This window comes from Antechinus flavipes, chromosome 1 (genome assembly GCF_016432865.1).
Source record: "Antechinus flavipes isolate AdamAnt ecotype Samford, QLD, Australia chromosome 1, AdamAnt_v2, whole genome shotgun sequence".
Classification (NCBI taxonomy): domain Eukaryota; kingdom Metazoa; phylum Chordata; class Mammalia; order Dasyuromorphia; family Dasyuridae; genus Antechinus; species Antechinus flavipes.
The window spans coordinates 268,764,753-268,786,107 of NC_067398.1; the positions used below are offsets into that span (position 1 = coordinate 268,764,753).

The 21,355-nt window shown below is 35.3% G+C and overlaps 1 protein-coding gene across 1 annotated transcript in view; it reads right to left on the bottom strand.

Annotated features, from left to right (window-relative positions):
- SHOC1 (shortage in chiasmata 1) overlaps positions 1-20,775 on the bottom strand; it is a 133,565-nt gene extending 112,790 nt beyond the window's left edge. The window contains 4 exon segments of the mRNA XM_051972417.1: positions 6,439-6,539; positions 9,864-10,036; positions 17,703-17,790; positions 20,763-20,775. Of these exon segments, the coding sequence (XP_051828377.1) occupies positions 6,439-6,539; positions 9,864-10,036; positions 17,703-17,790; positions 20,763-20,775 (375 nt within the window).
- Positions 20,776-21,355: the final 580 nt, after the last annotated feature.

Genomic DNA, 21,355 nt, shown 5'->3' on the forward strand with positions numbered 1-21,355 from the left:
CATCATACTAATTACTGAAAAACATTAACATATTACTATTTCTGGGAATATCTGCATTTTTATAGTAGGCCAGTAGCTGAAGCAAAGAAATATATCTCTACCTGCATTATTTTAGGTATAAGCAAGCAGATAAGATACATTGGGAATAGGCAGAGTATTCTTGTCTACCTGAAATCCATAGGATAAATGATGTATTTCTCTGTATATCACCAATATCATTATTTCTCCCATTTATATATCATAAAATGTCTTACAAATATTATTTCACCCAGCTAGGGGAGGGAGGAGGGGAAAGGAGGAGAAAATTTGGACCAAAAGGTTTTGCAAGGGTCAATGTTGGAAAAATTACTTATGCATATGCTTTGTAAATAAAAAGCTTTAATAAAATAAATAAACAAAACAAAACAAAAACAAATATTATTTCACTTGATCCTCCTAAGACTAGTCCTGATAATATTTTCCTAAATAGATGCTTCAGCAAAGCTTTTATCAAACTGAGAATCATGGAAATTATGTATGTTAATTGCCAATTTAAAAAGACTATTTGTTTAATAACGTATTCCTAAATATTATGAAAAGCTTCTGCTGACAATTAGCACAAAGAACACTTGGGAGGGGGCAGAGGGGCAGAGAACATGGGTAGCTCCTCTTTTTTGTGAGATTGAGCTGTTTCCACTTCTTTACCTTATCTCTAGATAGATAATACGCATTTTAAGAGGGGAATGATTTATGGAAATTATCGGAGAATTGCAGATATATATACAATAACAAAACAGAAGTTATTGTTTGCATTACAAAAAGGTTATTCAATTTATTTTAAAATTCCTTTAAAAATCATATCTGTTAATACATATATGTGTCTACAGAGAAATTCAAAGCTAAAGTAGTAAATTAACACTAATTTAAGACTGTAATAGTCTCTTCTCTAAAACATAATGTTCTCTGGTTCAGGTTTCTTGGGGGGCTTCTGGAGGCAGGCAGTAATCACCACAAGTGCAGCCAGGGATTAAAGTCCAAATGCTTTATTGTCTCCTTCAAAGTTTCACTTGGGGCTTGGCTAGTTTTTCTTTAAGCCTTCTGTAGTCTTAGTTCCAAGAGTTTAAGCTCCCTTCTCTGGTTTGTGAATCTGCTCGACTGACTCCTGGCTGAGGCTCAGAGCTTCTAGTGGGCTTCTGTTCTCTAGTGGGCTAGTCCTTTAGTGGGGCTTATCCTTCCTGGCCCTGAGACCTCCTCCTTATATATCCAACATTGAGTATACATCAATCATTATATCACTAGGAAACCATTATTTGTTGTAGGATTAAATCAATGCTAACCTAGATTTAACTATTGTCTCCTCAATTCCACTTAGTATCTTGTTTCAAGTTCTGGCCCATAACAACTCCTTGTAGGATCAGATCAATCATACTGAACCATGCTAAATTAGGTAACTATTGTCTCTATCAATTCCACTGACATGGTACCTTGTAAGAATCCAACATAAGATCAATCAGAAATGAGGCAAAAACAGTTCTAAAGTTAAAAACAAAGTTAAAGAGAAAATATCTTTGGCTTTCAAAAAATCTTCACATCAAGGTAATGCAGGACTTGGTAAAAGGGCAACTTAGATTCAATTTAACACTATGAGAAGACATGTAGTCTCTTTGAATCTCAACTTCCTTTTGTAGAATGGGGATGATATTTGAATCTTACAGAATTGTTGCAAGATCAAAATGACATAATACAAGCAAAGTACTTTATATATTTTGAAGTTTCTATGAATCGAAATTTAATAATTAACTACTTATGTGCCAAGTTTTATGCTTGGCCCTGGGGATACAAAAACAGAAAAACCCAAAATACATTCCAAGGTATACTTTTGATGCTAATCTAAGAATTCAGAGAAAGTATAAAAAAATACATACATTTATATATGGATAAAATGGAAAGACTGATCACAGTCTAAATAATAATCGATTATTGAGTTTTCTAAAATACTTCTAATAATTATAATAACTCCTATCCCAAAGTTGGATGGTAAGAGATTCTCTCCTTATTGATAGAGAGCTCAGCTTCTCAAACTGCTTATTGGCAATACCATACTTGGTCTCATAATTGAATGTGGGGATTGTGAAATTATGATTTACTATCGATAAATTTTGATTTGTATGCCTATTTTATATACTATATACCTGGTCATAAAATTTCTCAGGTAAAAAAAAGGGGTTGTGACTGTAAAAAGCTGCAGAAGCAGTGGTATACAAGAATGCCCCTTCCTGCATGAGGGCTGGGACTGAATTGAAGGGAGGAAGAATGTCCCTTCCTTTAGGCTTCTTTGGGCTTTAGATCTTGTCAAATATTAAGTTCTTCTGACTTCCAGCTCTAAAAGAGAAAATGGAAGAGGCTAACCCTTAAGGAGAAGACTTTGGGAAGACTAGAGAGGAGTAAGCAGCTAGGCTCATGTCCTCAGCCCCATCTTACTACTCTAGAGACTTCTTTCAGGAGAGCCAGGACTCTCTTTTTTAGTCAAACAGAGCTAGCTTTCTCCCAATGGTAGAACTCTATCATTCATCGTGTGTGTGTGTGTGTGTGTGTGTGTGTGTGTGTGTGTGTGTGTGTGTGTATTTCTCCATCTTTCTATGTATACCTTCTCTGATTTCTGTTTTGCTACCAATTTTGATAAGTAGGTTTCTTTGCTATTCATTATATGTGCTCATCGTTGGTTTGGTATTTGGTAGGAGAGTCAAGTCTTGGATAAAGAGCTTAGGGTCTTCCTTCTGTAATGCCGGAGAAACTGAGCAAGACAAGAGATTAGAGACCAATTCAATAGTTTATTAAATGGAGAGAAATACTGGGACCAATGGATCCATGTTTGGTCCCAGGGCTGGACGAGACTATCATCTCAAAGAGTCCAGCACTTAAGTATCAGAGAGCAAGCTTTTTATAAGATGACAAGAACAACGGCATAATGGGGGAGGTACCTGGATGGGGGTAACCTAATGGGGGGGAAAGCCCCTCGGATGACACAATGGAGGGAGATTACTGATATTCTAATGACATCTAAAATGGATAAACCTTTATTCTGTCAAACTTTAAGAAGGAATGTCTATAACCTAAAGATATAAAAGCTTTATCTCATTAACCATTTAAGAGGGAATGATTATAGCCTGGGGTTTTGGGGCAGAGCAACTGAAGTAGACCTTTATCTCATCAAACATTAAGAGGGAAAGGTTATAACCTGAGGCAGACTAATTAAATAGGACAATGGGGAAACTAAGCCAGGACATCAAAAAGAAACTTTGGCACAACATTCCCCACTCTTTCTCTTGTAACTATTCAAATCTTTGACTTACCTTCCTCTAGAAGGTCTTAGCACCATAATTTTGAACAACCCTATGCGAAGTAAATGGACCAAATAAAAATCAAAATAAAGCTAGAACAATGCAAGGACTTATGGCAAGGTCAAGTCTCTCCCTGATAACCCAAGAGTTAATCAGCAATGCACAAAGTTCCTTATTTCAATCATGTCAGGTCCTCTGCAGTTGGGGAACATCACTGTGAGTTAGGTCTGTGGTCATTTGTGCATGACTTGGCCTCTGCTTACAGAACAGCAGGGCTCAAGACAGTTGTGCTGCCCATTCAGAGGGGCAACCCACTCTAGGGGAGAAGGGTGAGGCTTGGAGTAGCTCCACCTGTCCCTGCCCAGAGGAACAGACAGGGCTGCAGAAAGTATCAGATTTCTGAGCAGATTATGCAGTTAGACCAAGGCAGGCAAACCCCAAGCTTTTAGAGGCCTGATATCAACTCCAAGGTCCTTTAAAGTATGCTGAAATACTAATTAAGGACCTGGGGTAACAGGAGTGGAGAAACAGATCAGAGAGACTGCCAGTCTCAAGACAGGTGTTTGATTTCTGGTTGTTTCTTAAAAAAAAAAAATCCCCAAAACTGAATCTGCCAGGGCAATTCCAACAGGATAAAGGATTTCAAAGTTAAAGCACAACCAGCAAATCAAAGTCTAGTAAATTTAAGCAAGGAGTAAAAAATGAAAAGGACTGTTTAAAGGACTTCCAATTAAATCTGAACTAGTAAGATAGATGGTAAGGCAGAAGTGCCTAAGAAAATATATCAGTTTCCTCAATTTCCTATTTCTTCCTCCCTTTTTTTCTTTGGGAAAGGAAATATCAAATAACCATCCCACATATAAATCATATACATATGCATATACATAATAGACTAAAAGTCCCTCAAACGTAACAGCAATAGTTACATAAGTTTAACAATTTTCATCCCAAGTCTTAAACACACAGTAATACAGTTAAAAGTCTAACAAGTCAACCATTTTCCCACTCCCCCATATCAGTCCAAATTACTACAGGGGCGATGGTTCTCAAAAGCTGCTTCCTGATGAAAATGGGTGGAAGATGCTCAATCCAGGGAGGGGGATAGATGTATGTAGTGTGGTGTGCTGACAATCAAAGATTGATCTAGGTTCCAGAAACAAGTCAATATATCTGTAATTTGACCAAATCTAGAAATAAAAATAAATCTATCAAAGAAAAGTTAGAACAGTCTGAGATAGAAAGACTGGTCCACAAGGACTGCTATGAGATGTGGCCTCTCATTAATTATAAACCTTAAAAAAACTTGAATATCCACACAATATCTAGTAACCAATAGATGACCAGACTAAATACTTATTTGCTCAAGTATTTAGGATATAAAGATTACAGATAACCAGATTGGAAACAGCAAGGTATGACATAATTGAATTAATAATTTCTTATTTAAATTATTATATTATATTATTATATTGAAATTATTGAAACTGATTATAGAAATCAGTTACAGGAGGAAAAAATGCAGGGACATATTAACTACAAATCCAAGAAATTTTACCTCCAATAACAAATCCTAAACAGATATTTACCATAACCTTATCAGTTTGCTGCTTTTAGCCAAGAACCAGGTAACTACAACTTGATAAAAATGTCTAGAACAGTTTAGAGGGAGGGGGAGGAGAGGATTTCATGTGACTCCCCTTCTCCCTATTCCACCTCCAAAGAGACAAGGGTGAGGAGGGAAGTCAAACTAAACTTCACTCCAGGATAACAAGATGCTCCAATAGCTGAAGTAACAGCAAGTTTAAATCTTTATAAAAGATCCCTACCCCACCCAACATTTAAAGTAGTAGAAATCAGTGGGTGGATTTAAAGCATAATTTACAATGTTATAATATAGGTAACAACAGCTTTAAATTCTCAATAATATAAAACTACTTTTCCTATCTCATTTCACATAATGAAACAGCATAGTTTCTTTCTATCCTTCTGGCCCCATGTGGCCATTATTCCCAATGGACTCCTCCTAAGCTCCAACTTGGCCAGAGTCGAAGCTTTCAGAAAAGTCAGGTCCCTTTTGTTACATACTTTACCTAATTAGAGGCACATGACCCCTTTCAGGCAAGTTAACAGAACTTCTTTAACAAGCTATTGTTCCTTTAAGATCTTATATTTAAAGATAGCCAATTATAGCCTGCATAGGCAACAGTAAAATTTATTTCCCAAATTTAGAATCATCTTTAAATTCCTAATCAAATGTTTTCTCCAGCTGGAGTTCAGTATTGAAATAACCAATTCCCAAATTTGACCATTGTTCTTAAATTTAACAGAGCTCTTAAATTAACAAAACAGACAAACAAATTATACAGAATACAGCAGCCATTTAACACAGACAAAAAATAACAGAGAAAGACTATCCACCAGCCATTTAACATTTAATACACACCAAGGGCTATCTGGAAAGAATAGCCCTGAGGGAAGTTGTCTGCTCCAGTCTTCGCTCTCATAATCCAAACGGAGCCTTTTTTTTTTTAAACCTTAAGCCATAAAACAGGCAATAACATAACAAGACATACAGAACACTGATCACACTTAGACTACACAATTACGACATTCAGTAGGACACTAACATAAAACCAAGCCAAATGGCGTCTTAAAATCCCCAGAATTTGTAGATAGTCCCCTGAGCATTCAAAAGCATAATTCTGAGGCTTCTACAGTGAAAAGTCTGTGATGGGAGGAGCATTGCTCTAACACAGGATGACAAAATCAGAGAAACAGAGTCCCGTTTTAAAATGTATGGGACAAGCATGCTTCCTGAGGGCTGGAAGCTTCGGCTTTTAAGAGCCAGGTAAAGGTCTGGGAGGAGCGTGGCTCACTTGTCCAAATTGCTAGCAAAGTTCCATTTTAAAAGTTGGTGAAAACCTTTCTGGAGATTTGAGAAGATTAATTTCGAGTCCCTAATCTCCCCACTGTACAGTAACCCCAAGAAGGAGCATTTAAATGGCAAGTTGCCAAGCCACATGGGAGAGATCTGAAATAGAACTTGAGTTGTACACTCCCCACTCCATGGAAGAAGGGGGAGGAAAGGCCAGAGCAAAGGTGGGGGAGGAAGAGATACCATCTTATCCAGTGTGGTGTGTCCTGAATGGCGAGGGCTCCTCGGGCAGTTCCAAGCAGGAACTTGAGGGCGGGGCAGCTCATCTAAGCCCCCAAATCTTGCTGGGAGAGCAAGAGCTGAAGGAAAGACCGCTTACCCCTGTCCAGGGAGTAGCAGCTGTGGGCAGAGACATATCTCTAAACTCACCCCAATTCAGTGACCTTTCTCCTCGTGGCTAGAGACTGACCATTAGAAACTCCATTGCATTTAATAGTGGAGTGGAAGAAGGGCTCAAACATGGCTCCTCTTAAGTTATCTCCCCAGAACAGATCAAAGAGAGTGCTGGCCTGGGACCCCCGAGAGAGGTGGGGTCCCCAGAATGGCCATGGGTCCCTTTGGTCTGGGGGCAGGAGGGGAGGGGAGAGGGAGGAGGGGGGGAGGAGGAATGCTGTTAAAGAGATACTTCTTCTCGTGTCTTGGAGTTCCTGCCTGAGAGCAGGACTTTCTGGTGATGAAAAAAGATTAGAAATGCATTGAGATGCAAAGGAAGGGCCTTTGTCTCTAGAAAAGGATTTGGACAGAGAGAGTTTCCTCAAGCAAAGCATCTGCTCCAGGAAAGATTTTAGAGGCAGCAGAGTGTCTAGATTATGGACAGGTAAAAACTTTTAGTGTTCCAAATCCTTGCAGCCTCCCTCATATCTCTTAGAGACGGAGCCAGACAAAAGAAGGCCTTTTGTCAATCTGCAGCAATTCCTAAAGAATTATGCCAGAGCTTAGAGTTCCAATGACAACTGCATGTCATCTACTTGACGACTGCATGTCATTTACTTGATAACTGCAGTGTCCACTGCAAGATAAGGAAAGAAAAAAAGTCTTTTACCTTGTCCAGAGTTCTGGATTTCCTAGTCAAGAACCAAGCCAAATGGTGTCTCAAGGACACCCCAATAGTGACAACTGCATCCAATTAGACACTAATCAAGAATCAAGCCAAATGGCATCTCAAGTCACCCCAATAATGACAACCACGTCCAGTTATTCACACACAAGGCTAAGCCAATGGTATCTTTAAAAGACACCCAGATTTATACTCTGGAATCCCCAGAGTTGTGCTAAATGGCACACCAGATGTGTCTTAGGAGACATCCAGGTAGGATCCCCTGAATCCAGAAGACCCTACTCCCAGAATCTATGCCTGTCAGCATTTCATAATTCTGGGAATCCACATGCTAGCATATCAAAAAAACAAGTCTTAAGACATAACCAGATGGTACCCGAAAAAGCACCCAGACAGACTTCTCTCCTGTGGCTGAAATGGGGGTGTCTACCATCAGGTTGTGGTGGCTGGAAACTGCTCTCTTTCCCGGAGGCTCTGGAAAAAAATCTGAGAGGGCCTGACCTCTCCAGGCCAAGAATTCAGATCCGCAGCCACCCTGCCCAAAGTAGAGACCCGAAAGTCTCTTATATCTAATCCTGCTCATTTTCTAATTATCTCACTGGGGAGCTCCAAAATGTAATGCCTTTTGGCAAGACAAGAGATTAGAGACCAATTCAATAGTTTATAAAATGGAGAGAAATGCTGGGGGAGGTATCTGGATGGGAGTAACCTAATGGTGGGGAGGCCCCTAAAATGACACAATGGAGGGAGGTTACTGATATTCTAATGACATCTAAAGTGGATAAACCTTTATCCTGTCAAATCTTAAGAAGGAATGTCTATAACCTAAAGATATAAAAGCTTTATCTCATCGACCACTTAAGAGGGAATGATTATAGCCTGGAGTTTTGGGGCAGAGCAACTGAGGTAGACCTTTAAGTCATCAAACATTAAGAGGGAAAGGTTATAACCTAAGGCAGAATAACTAATAGGACAATGGGGAAACTAGGTCAGGACATCAAAAGGGAACTTTGGCAAAACACTTCCTCCCCAAAATGACAAAGCTAACCATATCTCCTAGACTAATAACAGTTAAAGAAGCAGACATAATTCTAGCCAGTACTCCTTCTCTCTGAGGAAAACAGAATGACCTCCAGCTTCAACCTACTGCTTCTCCCCAGGAATGAAAGTTGCTCATTTGGAGAAAAGGAGGGAGAAGAGCTTAGAGATGTCATTCTGCCTTCCTTTGAACCAAATAACTACAAATCCCATGCTACAGTTGAAGGAGACAGACCTTTTCTGTACACATGCAAGCTTCTCCTTACCTAAGCAAATGATATTTTCTTAATTTTTGAAAGATTTTTAACTTTAATAAATTCATAGTTTTCAGACTTATTTTATATTAGAGTATTGGGGCATAGATAATTTTAAACAAATGAAGAAAAGCCCTTAACAATGTGATCCAAAGTGTATAATGCTCTGCAAAGTTTTTTTGGGAAAGTTATTTGGGAAAAATAGAAGTTTTAGAACCAGTATGAAGAATTGAGAGGGAAATGGAGTTATAGAAACTGATATAAAGAGTAGTAGAACCAGAAATAATATGCATAAGTACAATAATGAAAATATTAAAAAATATGAGAAGTGAGATTAAGTACAATGACCAATCTTGTTTCTAGAGGACTGGTAGCTAAGATGGTAGATGAACCTATTCAGAATGTTGCAAATGGGGATCACCCTGATAGCATGTTTTGCTTAACTGCTTTTCTTTGTAACAAGGTAGAATTCTATGGGTATTTATGTAGGATGGTAACTGGGAAGTAGAAGGGTATTAAAAAACCAAAAACACCAATAAAATATAAAATGAATAATACACAAAAGCCCTCTTAGAATGAAAATTATATTGTAATTTTTTAGTCATATTTCTATTTTTAAAATTAATATTGTGCTGTTGTTATCACTAAATCTATAAAATCCACAAAGGTTTGAAGAAAAAAAATAGATAAAACAATGAACTATTTTCTGAAAATCATTACATTCATATCAATTAGAATTATTAAATTTTCTCACAGTAAGGGAGTTAGCCAATCCTTTTTATGATGATGGTGATGATGATTATATGATATGGTTCTATGGGAAGAATATAAAATTAGGACATTGTAGTCCAGTTTGCATATCATATCACTATTTGTAAGCATGTAATTTACTGGAAAAAAATTTGAAATACTATGTCAAACTTCTGGTATTATTACATCAATAGGAATGAAACCCCTTTGGAGATTAACAACTATTATCTACGTCTAAGTTTATCTGACTTAATGATGCCATTTTTCAGCCTATCAAGATTGTTCAAACTCAGAAGATAATTGCTGAGTCATCTAAAAATACCCAGTTTACAATAAGGATGCCATAAAATGCATTATTTTTTTCAGTGTAGCCAAGCTGAAAAATACAGTTGTTAGGGCTTATCTTCAATATATTTTTAACTAACTATCTTTACTAATTAATTCTCAGAACAAATTAATCAATCAGTAAGTATTGTATTATGCATAGTTAAGATTTATAAATGTTTTACCTTGATTGGTTGTTTGAAGTGCTGGGCAAGTCTCAGAATAAGTGACACGGTGAAAAACTTCATTTGGAATAAATAAAGAGCTCTTCTCTACGTCACTTTGAGAAGATGGATTTGAACTTGGAATAACTTCTTCAAAGTCGTAAATATCAGACATACTGTATGAAACTGTCTTCCTAAAAAATTAAAAAAACATGTTTAGTTATTTAAGTATGTTTTGCCTTACTATGTTCCATAAAATGCATGCTTGTAGTATATGATTTAATAAAGAAATTTAACTATAATACTGGTACTGTTTTTACTTCAAATGCTCAATATTAAAGAAAGAAATTGGAATTAAAAAGGCAAATACAGACATCATATAACACAGGGAATAAAATGTTGGGATCAAGAAAATGAGTTTAAATCATATCCTAGATACCTGTGTAGCACTATGCAAATTAATTTATGCTTCTTACCTTTGGTATCCTTAGCTGTACAATAGGATAATCATATCTACTGAACTTACCAGATACAATTATTGTAAGAATCAAATGAAATAATGTAAAATTCTTTGCAAACTTTAAAACATTATACAAATGTTAGATTTAATCATTGTTGTTTAATTAAAAGACTTAAAACTTCTGTCTTTCTGGAAACAAAAAGCCCCATCTTTAGGATATGAAATCCTAGAGAATGTTCATTTAACTTCGCATTCAATGCTCCTGGAAAAGTTCCAGCTTGGTGAAGAAGTGGAATTTTTAAAAATGTCTTTCAATTCCACTATGTAACAGTTGAATTCAAGTCAAGTGAATTCAAGTGTATTTTTAAATTTATTTATTTATAGCATTAATTTTTTCCCTTGCCCACTCACTGAGGAGACAAGCAATATGATACTTATTATACATATGATTTCACACAAAACATATTTCCAGATCAGTCATGTTTAAAAAAATCAAATTAAAAAAGTATGCTTGAAGGTACATTTAGAGCCCATCAATTCTCTCTTGAGATGACTAGCTTTTGGAGCACTGTATTGATTTGAGTAACAAGTCTTTCATAGTTGATTGTTATATAGCTGTTACTATGAATACATGTTTATTAAGCATTCTTACATAAGAATTTTGTAAGATTCTGTACTATGCTAGATACTACAGGATGTAAGACATACTTGCTACTCTAAAGAAGCTTCTAGTTTAGTTGAGAAGATAAGTACATAAAAATTATAATATAAAATAAGTTATGATAAAGGCATGGGAATATTACTAACAAACTACTAGTATTAGATATAATAGAAGAATTAGTTCTGGCCAAAAGTTCTTAGATTTGCTTCACAAAGAAGGCAGTTTCCCTGATGTAGGACTAGGCCATACAATTTGGGTTGCAGGGTAATTTCTATCCCATGGCACTACTTTTAACAATGCTTTCCTCATTCACTAATATTTATAAGAATGAACCACAGCAGAAACAAGGCAAAAAAACATAGAAATTGATTATAAGTGGGAGAACACTCTTGATATACTAAAAGATTTAACACCATGAGAGATAGAGACAGTAAAGGAACAAATAAGGATATAGTCTATGAATCAGAAACTAAAATTCAGAGAAGATTATATAAGGGAAGAGATATAAGGAATAGAAAAAAGTGAAAAACACTTCTTAGAAAAAGCACAGCAAAAGAAAATGAATAAAATTAAGAATTTGATAGGGAGGTGAAGAAGATTTTTCATTTACTTTTTGAATTGAATGGTAAAAGAGAGGAAACAAAAGGGAAGATAAAATAACAATTAAATAAAAGAAAGAAGAAGAAATTAATAAGTTAAATAAAATCCAAGAACTAAGTAAATGGGAACAGGAAATGGAGAATAATAGTTTAAGCAGAACTAAGCACTGACTTAAAAGATGACACTAAAAGAAAAGAGTTATGTCTAACACTCATAATTTTACATGTGAATTTAATTGAACAATACAATAAAATGAGAGTGACAGAAAAAGTTATTTACAAAAAAGGGGAAAGTCCTGAATTTTTGGTTTCATTGATATAGTGAACTCCTAAGAGTAGGAAACTACCTTTAATAACTGGCATTTCCACTGGATTTAGTCTTAAGAGAGTTGCCTTATAGCAGTGGTATCAAATTCAAATACCACATATCGACTTAGAAAATTACAAATTAACATTATCTATATTGTGCTATATTTCTATTTATTTTGTTAAACATTTCTCAATTACATTTTAATTTTTAGAGTTGCAGCTTGAGTTTTACAGGTTCCAGGCAGAAAGTTTGATACTTCTGGGCCTTAGAGTATTGCAAGGTTTAGTAATTGGTCAAGTTGGCAACACAATGTGTCAGAGATTTGTAATAGATGTCATGCTGAACTTTGCTCTCCATTTCCTCAAATATCTAACCAATTGCTTACTCTATCATCTATTTCTAATTGGCAAAATCTCTCCCATTGTTTCCTATTTACACAGTCACACTCTGGTTCAGACACATATAACCTCTTATCTACTGCATTAGCCTCCAAATCTCCCTACTTCAGCTCTCTCCTCCAAACTGTGTGGGACAGGTGCTAGACCCCTTTCCCAAATTAACTAATCAGAGACATCATCAGGTACAAAGAGAAAGCATTTATTTAGTCCCTGTAGGGAGAGGCCCAAGCACACCTGCAAGATATCTCAGCTCCCAACATGTGGTCCTTGATCTGATCAGCTAGAAGAAGGAGCTGGTTAAGACAGCAAAAGACCCAAGCCTTCTCATTGGATAAACTAAAAGGAAGTAACCATCATTGACCAATGTTGCCTGCTTCCTGTGGGTCACTTCACTTCCTATAGCTGACCTAGGGTCTTAACATTTAGAGAATTATATAAAAAATAATTAAGGGATGAGAAAGAGGAGTACACTGGGTACAGAAGGAAGGGAGAGGTAGATTTGGATAAATTATTTCACTTGAAGACGCACAAAAGATCTATTATAGTGAAGGGGAAGATGTGAAACACATTGCTTTAACTTTTCTCTCATCAGTACTGACTTAGAGAGAATAATTAATATATACAATCAGCTTAAAACAGAAATCTATCTTATCCAATAGGGAAGTAGGAGGGGAGGAGATTAAGTAAAGGGGGAATTGGGGACTGACAAGAAGGGAAGGCAGATCAGGGATAGTGGTGGACAGAAGAAAAACAGGAGAGAAAGGGTAAAAGAAGACAGAACAAACAGGAGGAAGAATAGGATGGAGGGAAATACACAGGTAGTAAGTATAACTGTGAATGTGAATAAGATGAACTCCCTCATAAAACAGAAGCCGATAGCAAAGATGAAAAACCAGAATCCCGCAATACGTCGTTTACAAGAAACAGATTGGAAGCAGAGAAACACAGAATAAAGACAAAAAGATTGGAGCAGAATCTATTATTATGCTTCAGCTGAATTAAAACAAAAGCAGGAATAATAATCCTGATCTTAGACAAAGTAAAGTAAAAATAGATCTAATTAAAAGAGATAAAGAAGAAAACTATATCTTTCTAAAAAAAAAAAATACCATAAACAATGAAGCAATATCAATACTAAACATATATGCACCAAGTGGTATCTCATCCAAAGTCTTAAAAGAGAAGTTAAGTGAATAGGAAGAAATGGAGAGCAAAAGTTATACTAGCTGGGGACCTCAAATGTCCCCTCCCAAAACTTGAAGCCCTATAAAAAATAAACAAAAAAGGAACTAAGGAGGTAAACAGAATATTTAAAAAGTTAGATATGACATACCTTTGGAGAAAAACTGAATGAGAAGAAAGGAATGCGTATTTTCTCAGCAGCACATGGCATTTACATAAAAACTGACTATATGATAGGGCATAACAATTTTAAAATCAAATGTAGAAAGGAAGAAATATTAAATGCATTCTTTTAGGATCATAATGCAATAAAAATTATATTCAAAAAAGAGCAGTGGAAAGATAGTTCAAAATCTAATTGGAAACTAAATAATCTAATCCTAAAGAATAAATGGGTCTCAAGAACGAATCACAGAAACAATCAATAATTTTATTAAAGAGAATGAAAGCATAAGAAACATAGCAAAAATTTTTTTAATTTTTCAAACACATGCAAAGATAGTTTTCAACATTCATTTCTGCAAAGCTTTTGTGTTCCAAATTTTTTCCTTCCTCAATCCCTTCCCTCTCCCCTCCCCAAAACAACAATCAATCATATATAGTTTAAATATGTGTAATTCTTTTAAACGTATATTTCCATATTTTTCATAATATGCAAGGAAAATCAGTACAAGAGGAGAAAAACCAAACCAAAAAAAAAGTGAAAATACTGTAATTTGAACCACATTTAGTCTCCATAGTTCTCTCCGAATGGAATTGGCATTTTTCATGCCAAGATGTTGTTAAGGTTAAAGGTTAAAGGGGTATTATATGTTTTAGACATAAAGGATGGTACTATAATCAAATTAGCAGAGCAAGAAATTGTCTACCTGTCAAAACTATGAGGAGGGGAAGAATTCAAGACCAAAGAAGAGATCAGCAAGCAATATGAAATGTAAAATAGATAATTCTGATTATATTAAAAAGTTTTTGTACAAATAATACCAATCTAACCAAAACAAAAAGCTGAGGAATAATCTCTGTAGCAAGTGTTTCTGATAAAGACCTCATTTCTCAAATATATAGAGAACTGAATTCAGTTTATAAGACCACAACTGATAAATGGTCAAAGGATATGAACAGGCAGGTTTCAGATGAAAAAATCAAAGCTATCTATAGGCATATGAGGAGTACTCTAAATCATTGTTGATTAAAGAAATGCAAATTAAAACAACTCCATTTAGAAAACAATTTGGAACTAGGCCTACAAGGCAAATAAACTGTGTATATCTTTTGATCCTGCAATACCATCACTAGATCTGTCTCTCAAAGAGATCAATAAAAAATGGAAAAGGAAAAAGAGGGACAACTAAGTGGTGTAATGGATGGAGCATGAACCCTAAAGTTAAGAGGACTGGGGTTCAAATCTGGTCTCAGATACTTAATACTTCCTAGCTGTGTGACCTTGAGCAAGTCCCAGGGAAAAAAGAAAAAGAGAAGAGGACCTATGTGTGCAAAAACATTTATAGCAGCTTTTTTTGTACTGGCAAAATACTGGAAACTGAGGGGATACCCTTTTATTAAGAGAAGGCTGAACAAACTGTGATATATGAATATAATGGAATACTACTGTATAGTAAGAAATTATGAAGAAATTATGAAGAATGAGGAAAACACTGTCCACAGTATCAGAAATAGTGATGATCAATTATGAATGACTCAATTCTTTTCATCAACACAACAATTCAAGACAAGTACAAAAGATTCACAAAGGAAAATGCTATCCATATCCAGATAAAGAAGTGATGGACTACAAATGCAGATTCAAGCATTTTTTTTTACTTTATTCTTTTTTGCTGTTTTTCCATATGGAAACATATGGAAATGTTTTACATGATATATCCTGTATAAATTATATCAAATTGCATACCATTTTCCAAAGAGGGGAGAAGAGGTCAGGAAGAAGAAATTTACAACTCAAAATCTTGTAAAAATGAATCCTATAAATTGTTTTTACATATAATGTAAACTAAACTAAGATAAACACCTAGTGCTTGGTGGCACTTCATAATCTCTGACATCCCTATCAGTTTTTAATCCTTTTTGCTTTTTGTGCCTTTATTAATGTTAGCTTTTTTGCTTTTGTCACACTATTGACATAGTGAACAATTCCCAAAAGTTGCCTCTTTTTACATGAATTGTCATCTATACATATTTAGTAATCATTCTCTATACTTAGCTAGAACTGAGTTATTCAACTTGATATCATTTTTGCCATCTCTTGGGATTATCATTGGTTCCCTGTTTTTCCTGGTTCCAAGCAACTACATGGAAGTTTGGGGATGAGGAGGAGGGAAGTATTTAATGTCACATACAATTCAGGTACTGGCATTGTAAAAAGATGAGAATTCCTTAATTCTCTGTTCAACAATTCAGTTGCTTGCAATGGGATATGAAAAAAGTTTTCTAATTGATTGCTGTACTTGAACTCAGGGGATACACTAAAGGGATTATATGTCCAACCACTTTTTAATCTTCTTATTCAGCTTTAAAGGGTGTAGATTATTCAGAATTGTATCTAGATTAGTGAGGTAGAGAAAGGCCAGCTGCCCTATCTTCAATTCCACAACCAGTGACCTTGTATATTTAGAAAAAAAATCTCAAAGTCTAAAGTTGCAGAGGCAACATTACCTCCAGGGCATGGCCCTGGAAGTGATACTCACCAGAGGAGGCAATGGTGGTTCACAGTGTAACTATTTGACTGGAAAAAATGATCAAAAGAAAGTAAGTAGGCTTTTACCAGCTACATGTGTGCACAGAGTAAGGGGGAGATGAAATTTAAAATCAATCAATTAGTAGTCTTGAAGACTTTATATTATAGTCCCAGTAAGGTTCAAATATTAGCTTCCTGGATCACTGTTTTAGTAGCTGTAAATTAGTTACTGAATTATATCTAAATTATTCTACTGATGCAGAGATCCTTCTTCTGTGAAGGAATAAATGATCTATCATATACACAAGTTAAACTGTACAGAAAGCACCACTTTTTCTACTTCTCTTTTTGGGGCACCTCTAGCCTTGAACCAGTAAGGCAGCATTTCCCTAGTGTTAGATGTACATGTTTTCCTTCCTGACTTGACTGAAAATTCTATTAGAAAAGAATCTTCTACTTCTTTTATATCCCTTATTTGATTTCTAGAGCTAGTGCTCAAAAAATGCTGACTTTTGATTCTCTACTGTTTTAAAAATCTTGCATCAGATTACATAAATGATTAGGAAAGATATAATGGGCTGAAGCTCTTAAAGCTCTCTTGCACTGAGGTCCCAAGCATTTGAGGTTAATTAACAATTGGACAATACTCTATTAATATATGCTTGGAGAAAGAATGGCCCTGCCCACGCTCTGTGCAAGTTTGCTATGTTGTATAGGAGATTGCTTAGAGGATTTGAGGGGTGGAGTGTGAGAGCCAGAGGCACTGCTGGCCGGATTCGTGTCTCCATCGCTCTCACTTCATATTGCCATTCCCCTTCACCTCTGCAAAGAATAAAGGTCAAGGATTTTCCCTTATCCTGACTTTCTGACTCTGGCTGATTTTAAAATATGCAGTCATCACAGAAATATAAATGAAAATGTCTGAATCTTTTCTCCCTGAAACTTTAGTTTACAGAATGACTAAGAATAGGGTGGGGGAGGAATAGATGGCTCTTCGCCTAACATAGAACTTTCTGTAACAATCCAATGTTTATATGTATCCTAGGCTATTCACAAGGAGGTAAGAGACTGGAAAAGAAAATAAAAGCTAAAGCAAATGGACAAGTGCAACTAGTAATTCTCTAACTGACAGGAACTGCTATCTAGGTTGATTCATTTTAAAGCACTCCAACCAAGGTTCTCTCCTAGTGACCCTCTAGGCCAAGGGACCTCAAACTTTTTAAATAGGGGGGCCAGATCACTGTCTCTCAGACTGTTGGAGGGCTGGACTATAGTAAAAACAAAAACTTTGTTTTGTGGGCCTTTAAATAAAGACACTTCATAGCCCTGGGTGAGGGGGATAAATGTCCTCAGCTGCTGCATCTGGCCCACGGGTCATAATTTGAGGACCCCTGCCTAGGCTATTATTAATATTTTGGAAGTGATTTTTCATTCAAAAGAAGATGTTGGAAAAGTAAAGATAGATTCTACTTGCCCCTCACACACACAATGCTTAGTAAGTAAGCACATGTTAAATTCTTCTCCAGATACAATAAGAAGCAAGTTTAATGACACTTACTTTTCAGGAACATCCTCTACAAAAACAGCTGTCTTCCACTCATCCAAAACTAAGAAATCCTTCATTTGTAGAGATACGGGAATTAAGACTAGAAGAGAAAATAGAAAAAATATTAGCCTCTGCAATTCTCTTTCATTATAAGTTTAAGGAACTCTGAATTTTCCAGAATAATGTGATCCTTATCTTTTCCCAGATTTATTTTCCTGATGATATGATTTGCTAATACTTAAATATTCTCACCATATTATAGCAAAACTTCTTTCTAGTTCAATCAGATCAATTTCCTTTAAACACATCACACTTATTTTCATTTTCTACCTTTGCTCATGTCCCTCTTATGCTACTGCTTTTCTCCTATTCAAATCCTACTCATTATTCTTATTTTATAATACTTTTCGCAAAGGTTCCAGTCTCCCTCCCTTATCTATCCTCCTGAATACAGCATCTCTTTATGTCACTCATTTTTAGACATAATTAAATTCAGTTCAGTATTTTTATTTCTATTTTATGTCGGTATAATTCTTCTCTGCAATTAGACTAACCTCCTAAAAGCAAGAACTCTGTATTTATTTATTTTTTTTTATTTTTTGCAAAACAGGCTAGTTTTTCCAAACAGGCTAGTACATAGATCTTATTATGTAAATGCTATGTAAAACAATGTTTTATGAGAAGTCTTCTAAAAGATAATAAGAGGCCTGATAAAAGTAATTCATTTTTTTCACCTTTAAGTAAACTAGCAATTTCTTAAATGTCTTAATAAAAATAGCAATAACATTTTTCAAATTAAAGGCTTAATATTACATTCAAGGAATTTAGTTTTTATACTTTAAAATAAGCCATAATTTCAAAAGAAAATGTACTCATATATTTTAGATATCAGTGTTAAAGATAAGGAAAGATACACAATATTTAAACTTAAAGGGCTTAATTTACATTTTGCTTGTTCTATTTTATATGCATATTTCTGTATTCCAAACTTTCTTGCTTAAAGGCTTCCAAAAATATCAAATTAAGAATTTCTGGAGTTCTGCCTATTATTACTAGGCCCTAACCTAACTTTTAAGATCATAACCAGTTAGAAGAAAAACACTATGCTTGCCAAATATTATTAAAAATCTTAAGTGTTCTTTTAAAACAAATATTTAAGGATAAAAACAGAAGAGAAAGCATACCACTTGTCCATGGCTTCCTTAATTTTTCATCAACAGCTCCAGCATGACAATTATTCTCATCAGGATGTAAATATGAAGGAATAGGAAGTAATAATGATCTAATGCTTAATTTCTTTCTAATCAAATTCTGTGAGAAGAAAAATAGAATTTATAGAGGATTCTAACATTCTACTTGATACATCAGTGTATCTAAGTAACACTACCTACAATCATAAATACAACTTTTGTTTTAAAAAATTAAAAAGATTTTGCTCAAACAAAACCAACAGAAACAAGATTAAAAGGCAAGTACAAAGTTAGGAAAAAAAAAATTATAGCCAGTGTTTTTGATAAAGGTTTCATTTCTAAAATATGTAAAGAATTGTGTCAAATTTATAAGAATAAAAGTGATTTCCCAATTGATAAATGGTCAAAGGATATAAACAGACAATTTTCAGATGAAGAAATTAAAGTTATCTATAGTCACACAAATCAGAGAAATGCATATTAAAACAATGTTAAGGTACCACTTCACACCTCTCAGATTGGCTAAGGTAACAGTAAAATATAATGATAAATGTTGGAGGGAGTGAGGGGAAAACTGGGACACTGATGAATTCTTGGTGGAGTTGTGAAATGATCTAACCATTCTGGAGAGCAACTTGGAACTATATCCCATGGGCTAACGATCTGGGCATACCTTTTGATCCAGCAATGCCACTACTGGGTCTGTATTCCAAGGAAATCAAAAAGGAAAGAGAAGGACTCTCCTGTGCAAAAATGTTTGTAGCAGCTCTTTTTGTGGTAGCAAAGAACTGGAAAATGAATAGATGCCCATCAATTGAGGAATGACTGAATATGTCGTGGTACATGAAGATAATGGAATATTATTGTTCTATAAAAAATTATGAACAAGCTGATTATAGAAAGGACTGAAAAGATTTACATGAATTTATACTGAACAAAACAAGCAGAAACAGGAATACAATGTATACAATAACAGCAAGAATGTGCGATGATTAACTATGAAAGGCTTGGTTCTTTTAAGTGATTCAGTGATCCAAGGCAATCCCAATAAATTTTGGTTAGAAAACGCCATTTGCATCCAGAAAAAGAACTATGAAGAGTGAATATAAATCAATATATGCTATGTTCACTTTTTTTTTCCCCTGTGTTTTTTTCCTCTCCCATGGTTTTTCTTTTTTGTTCAGATTTTTCTCTGATTTTCAATATGATTCATAAAGAAATATGTATTAAAAATAAAATAATAAATAATAAAATAAATAAAAAAACAAAGGTAGAGTAAATCATGCAACCCTTCTGATTGAATCTACTATACATTTATCTAATAATCCTCAACTTGGCCCTGACTGCTAATAGGCAATCATATATTTATTTCATTTATAAACTCACTATTCCACTCTTCACAGTGGGTCTTCTAAAGTTTTTTTTTTTTTAATCCTTTCTCAAATACTTCATGAATTCCCCTCTCCCCAGCCAATCCTCTCAGCTAAGAACTTTGCCTCATATTTTACACAAAAAAGTAAGGCCATTTACTAAGAACTCCCTCTTATCCTCTCTTCTTTTTTCAATTATCTTCTCCTTCGTTCCCTCTTCCACATAAAGAGGGGACTCTACTCTTTGCAAGGTAATTTGGTTGAAGAGATTGACCCCTGTCATCCCCAGTCTATCACTTATCTTCAATCACTCCCTATCCACTGGCTCCTTCCTTATTGCCTACAAACATGACCCATTTCTTCCCTACCCTCAAAAAACTCTCACTTGACCCTTTAATCACTGCTAACTCGAATATTCTATCTTTTCTGCCTTTTGTGAAAAAACTGCTTAAGAAGGCCATCTGTGATAAGATGCCTCTGCTACTTCTACTTTCATTCTTTTCTGAACTTACAATCTGGCTTCATCATTCCACTGGAATTGTTACAATGATCTCCTAATTATCAATTCCAATGCTTTTTTTCCTCAATCTTTTTTTCTTCTTTATAGCCTCTTACAGAGTCAATCACCATCTTCTCCTTAATATTCTTGTCTCTCTAAGTTTCTGAGATACCACTCTCTTCTGGTTCTCTTCTTATATGACTATTACTTTTCTATCTCCTTTTCTGGATTCTCATCCAGAATATGCCCAAATTCTTAAGGGGAGGATTCTGGGAAGATGGTGGAATAGATCAGTAAATTTCAAGCTCTCCAGATTTCTCCCACATATGGAACAAATTTATGCCTCGGGGTGAACAGAGTGGTGAAAAATCAAGAAGACTTGTGGCAGAACAGGGATCTTCCTAGGACAACCCAAGAAGATAGATCTGTACCAAAGATGCAATAAACCAGTGTGAAGTGCATACACCTTCCAGCTAGCTCCACAGAAACAGCAAGTTGGAAACCCTGGGGCCAGCTAGGTTTAGCTACAGCCTCAATAGGAACCACAGAAACTTTCAGTCTTCTTGTAGGAGTGATGTTGGAATCCTTACAAACTGCTAACTAATC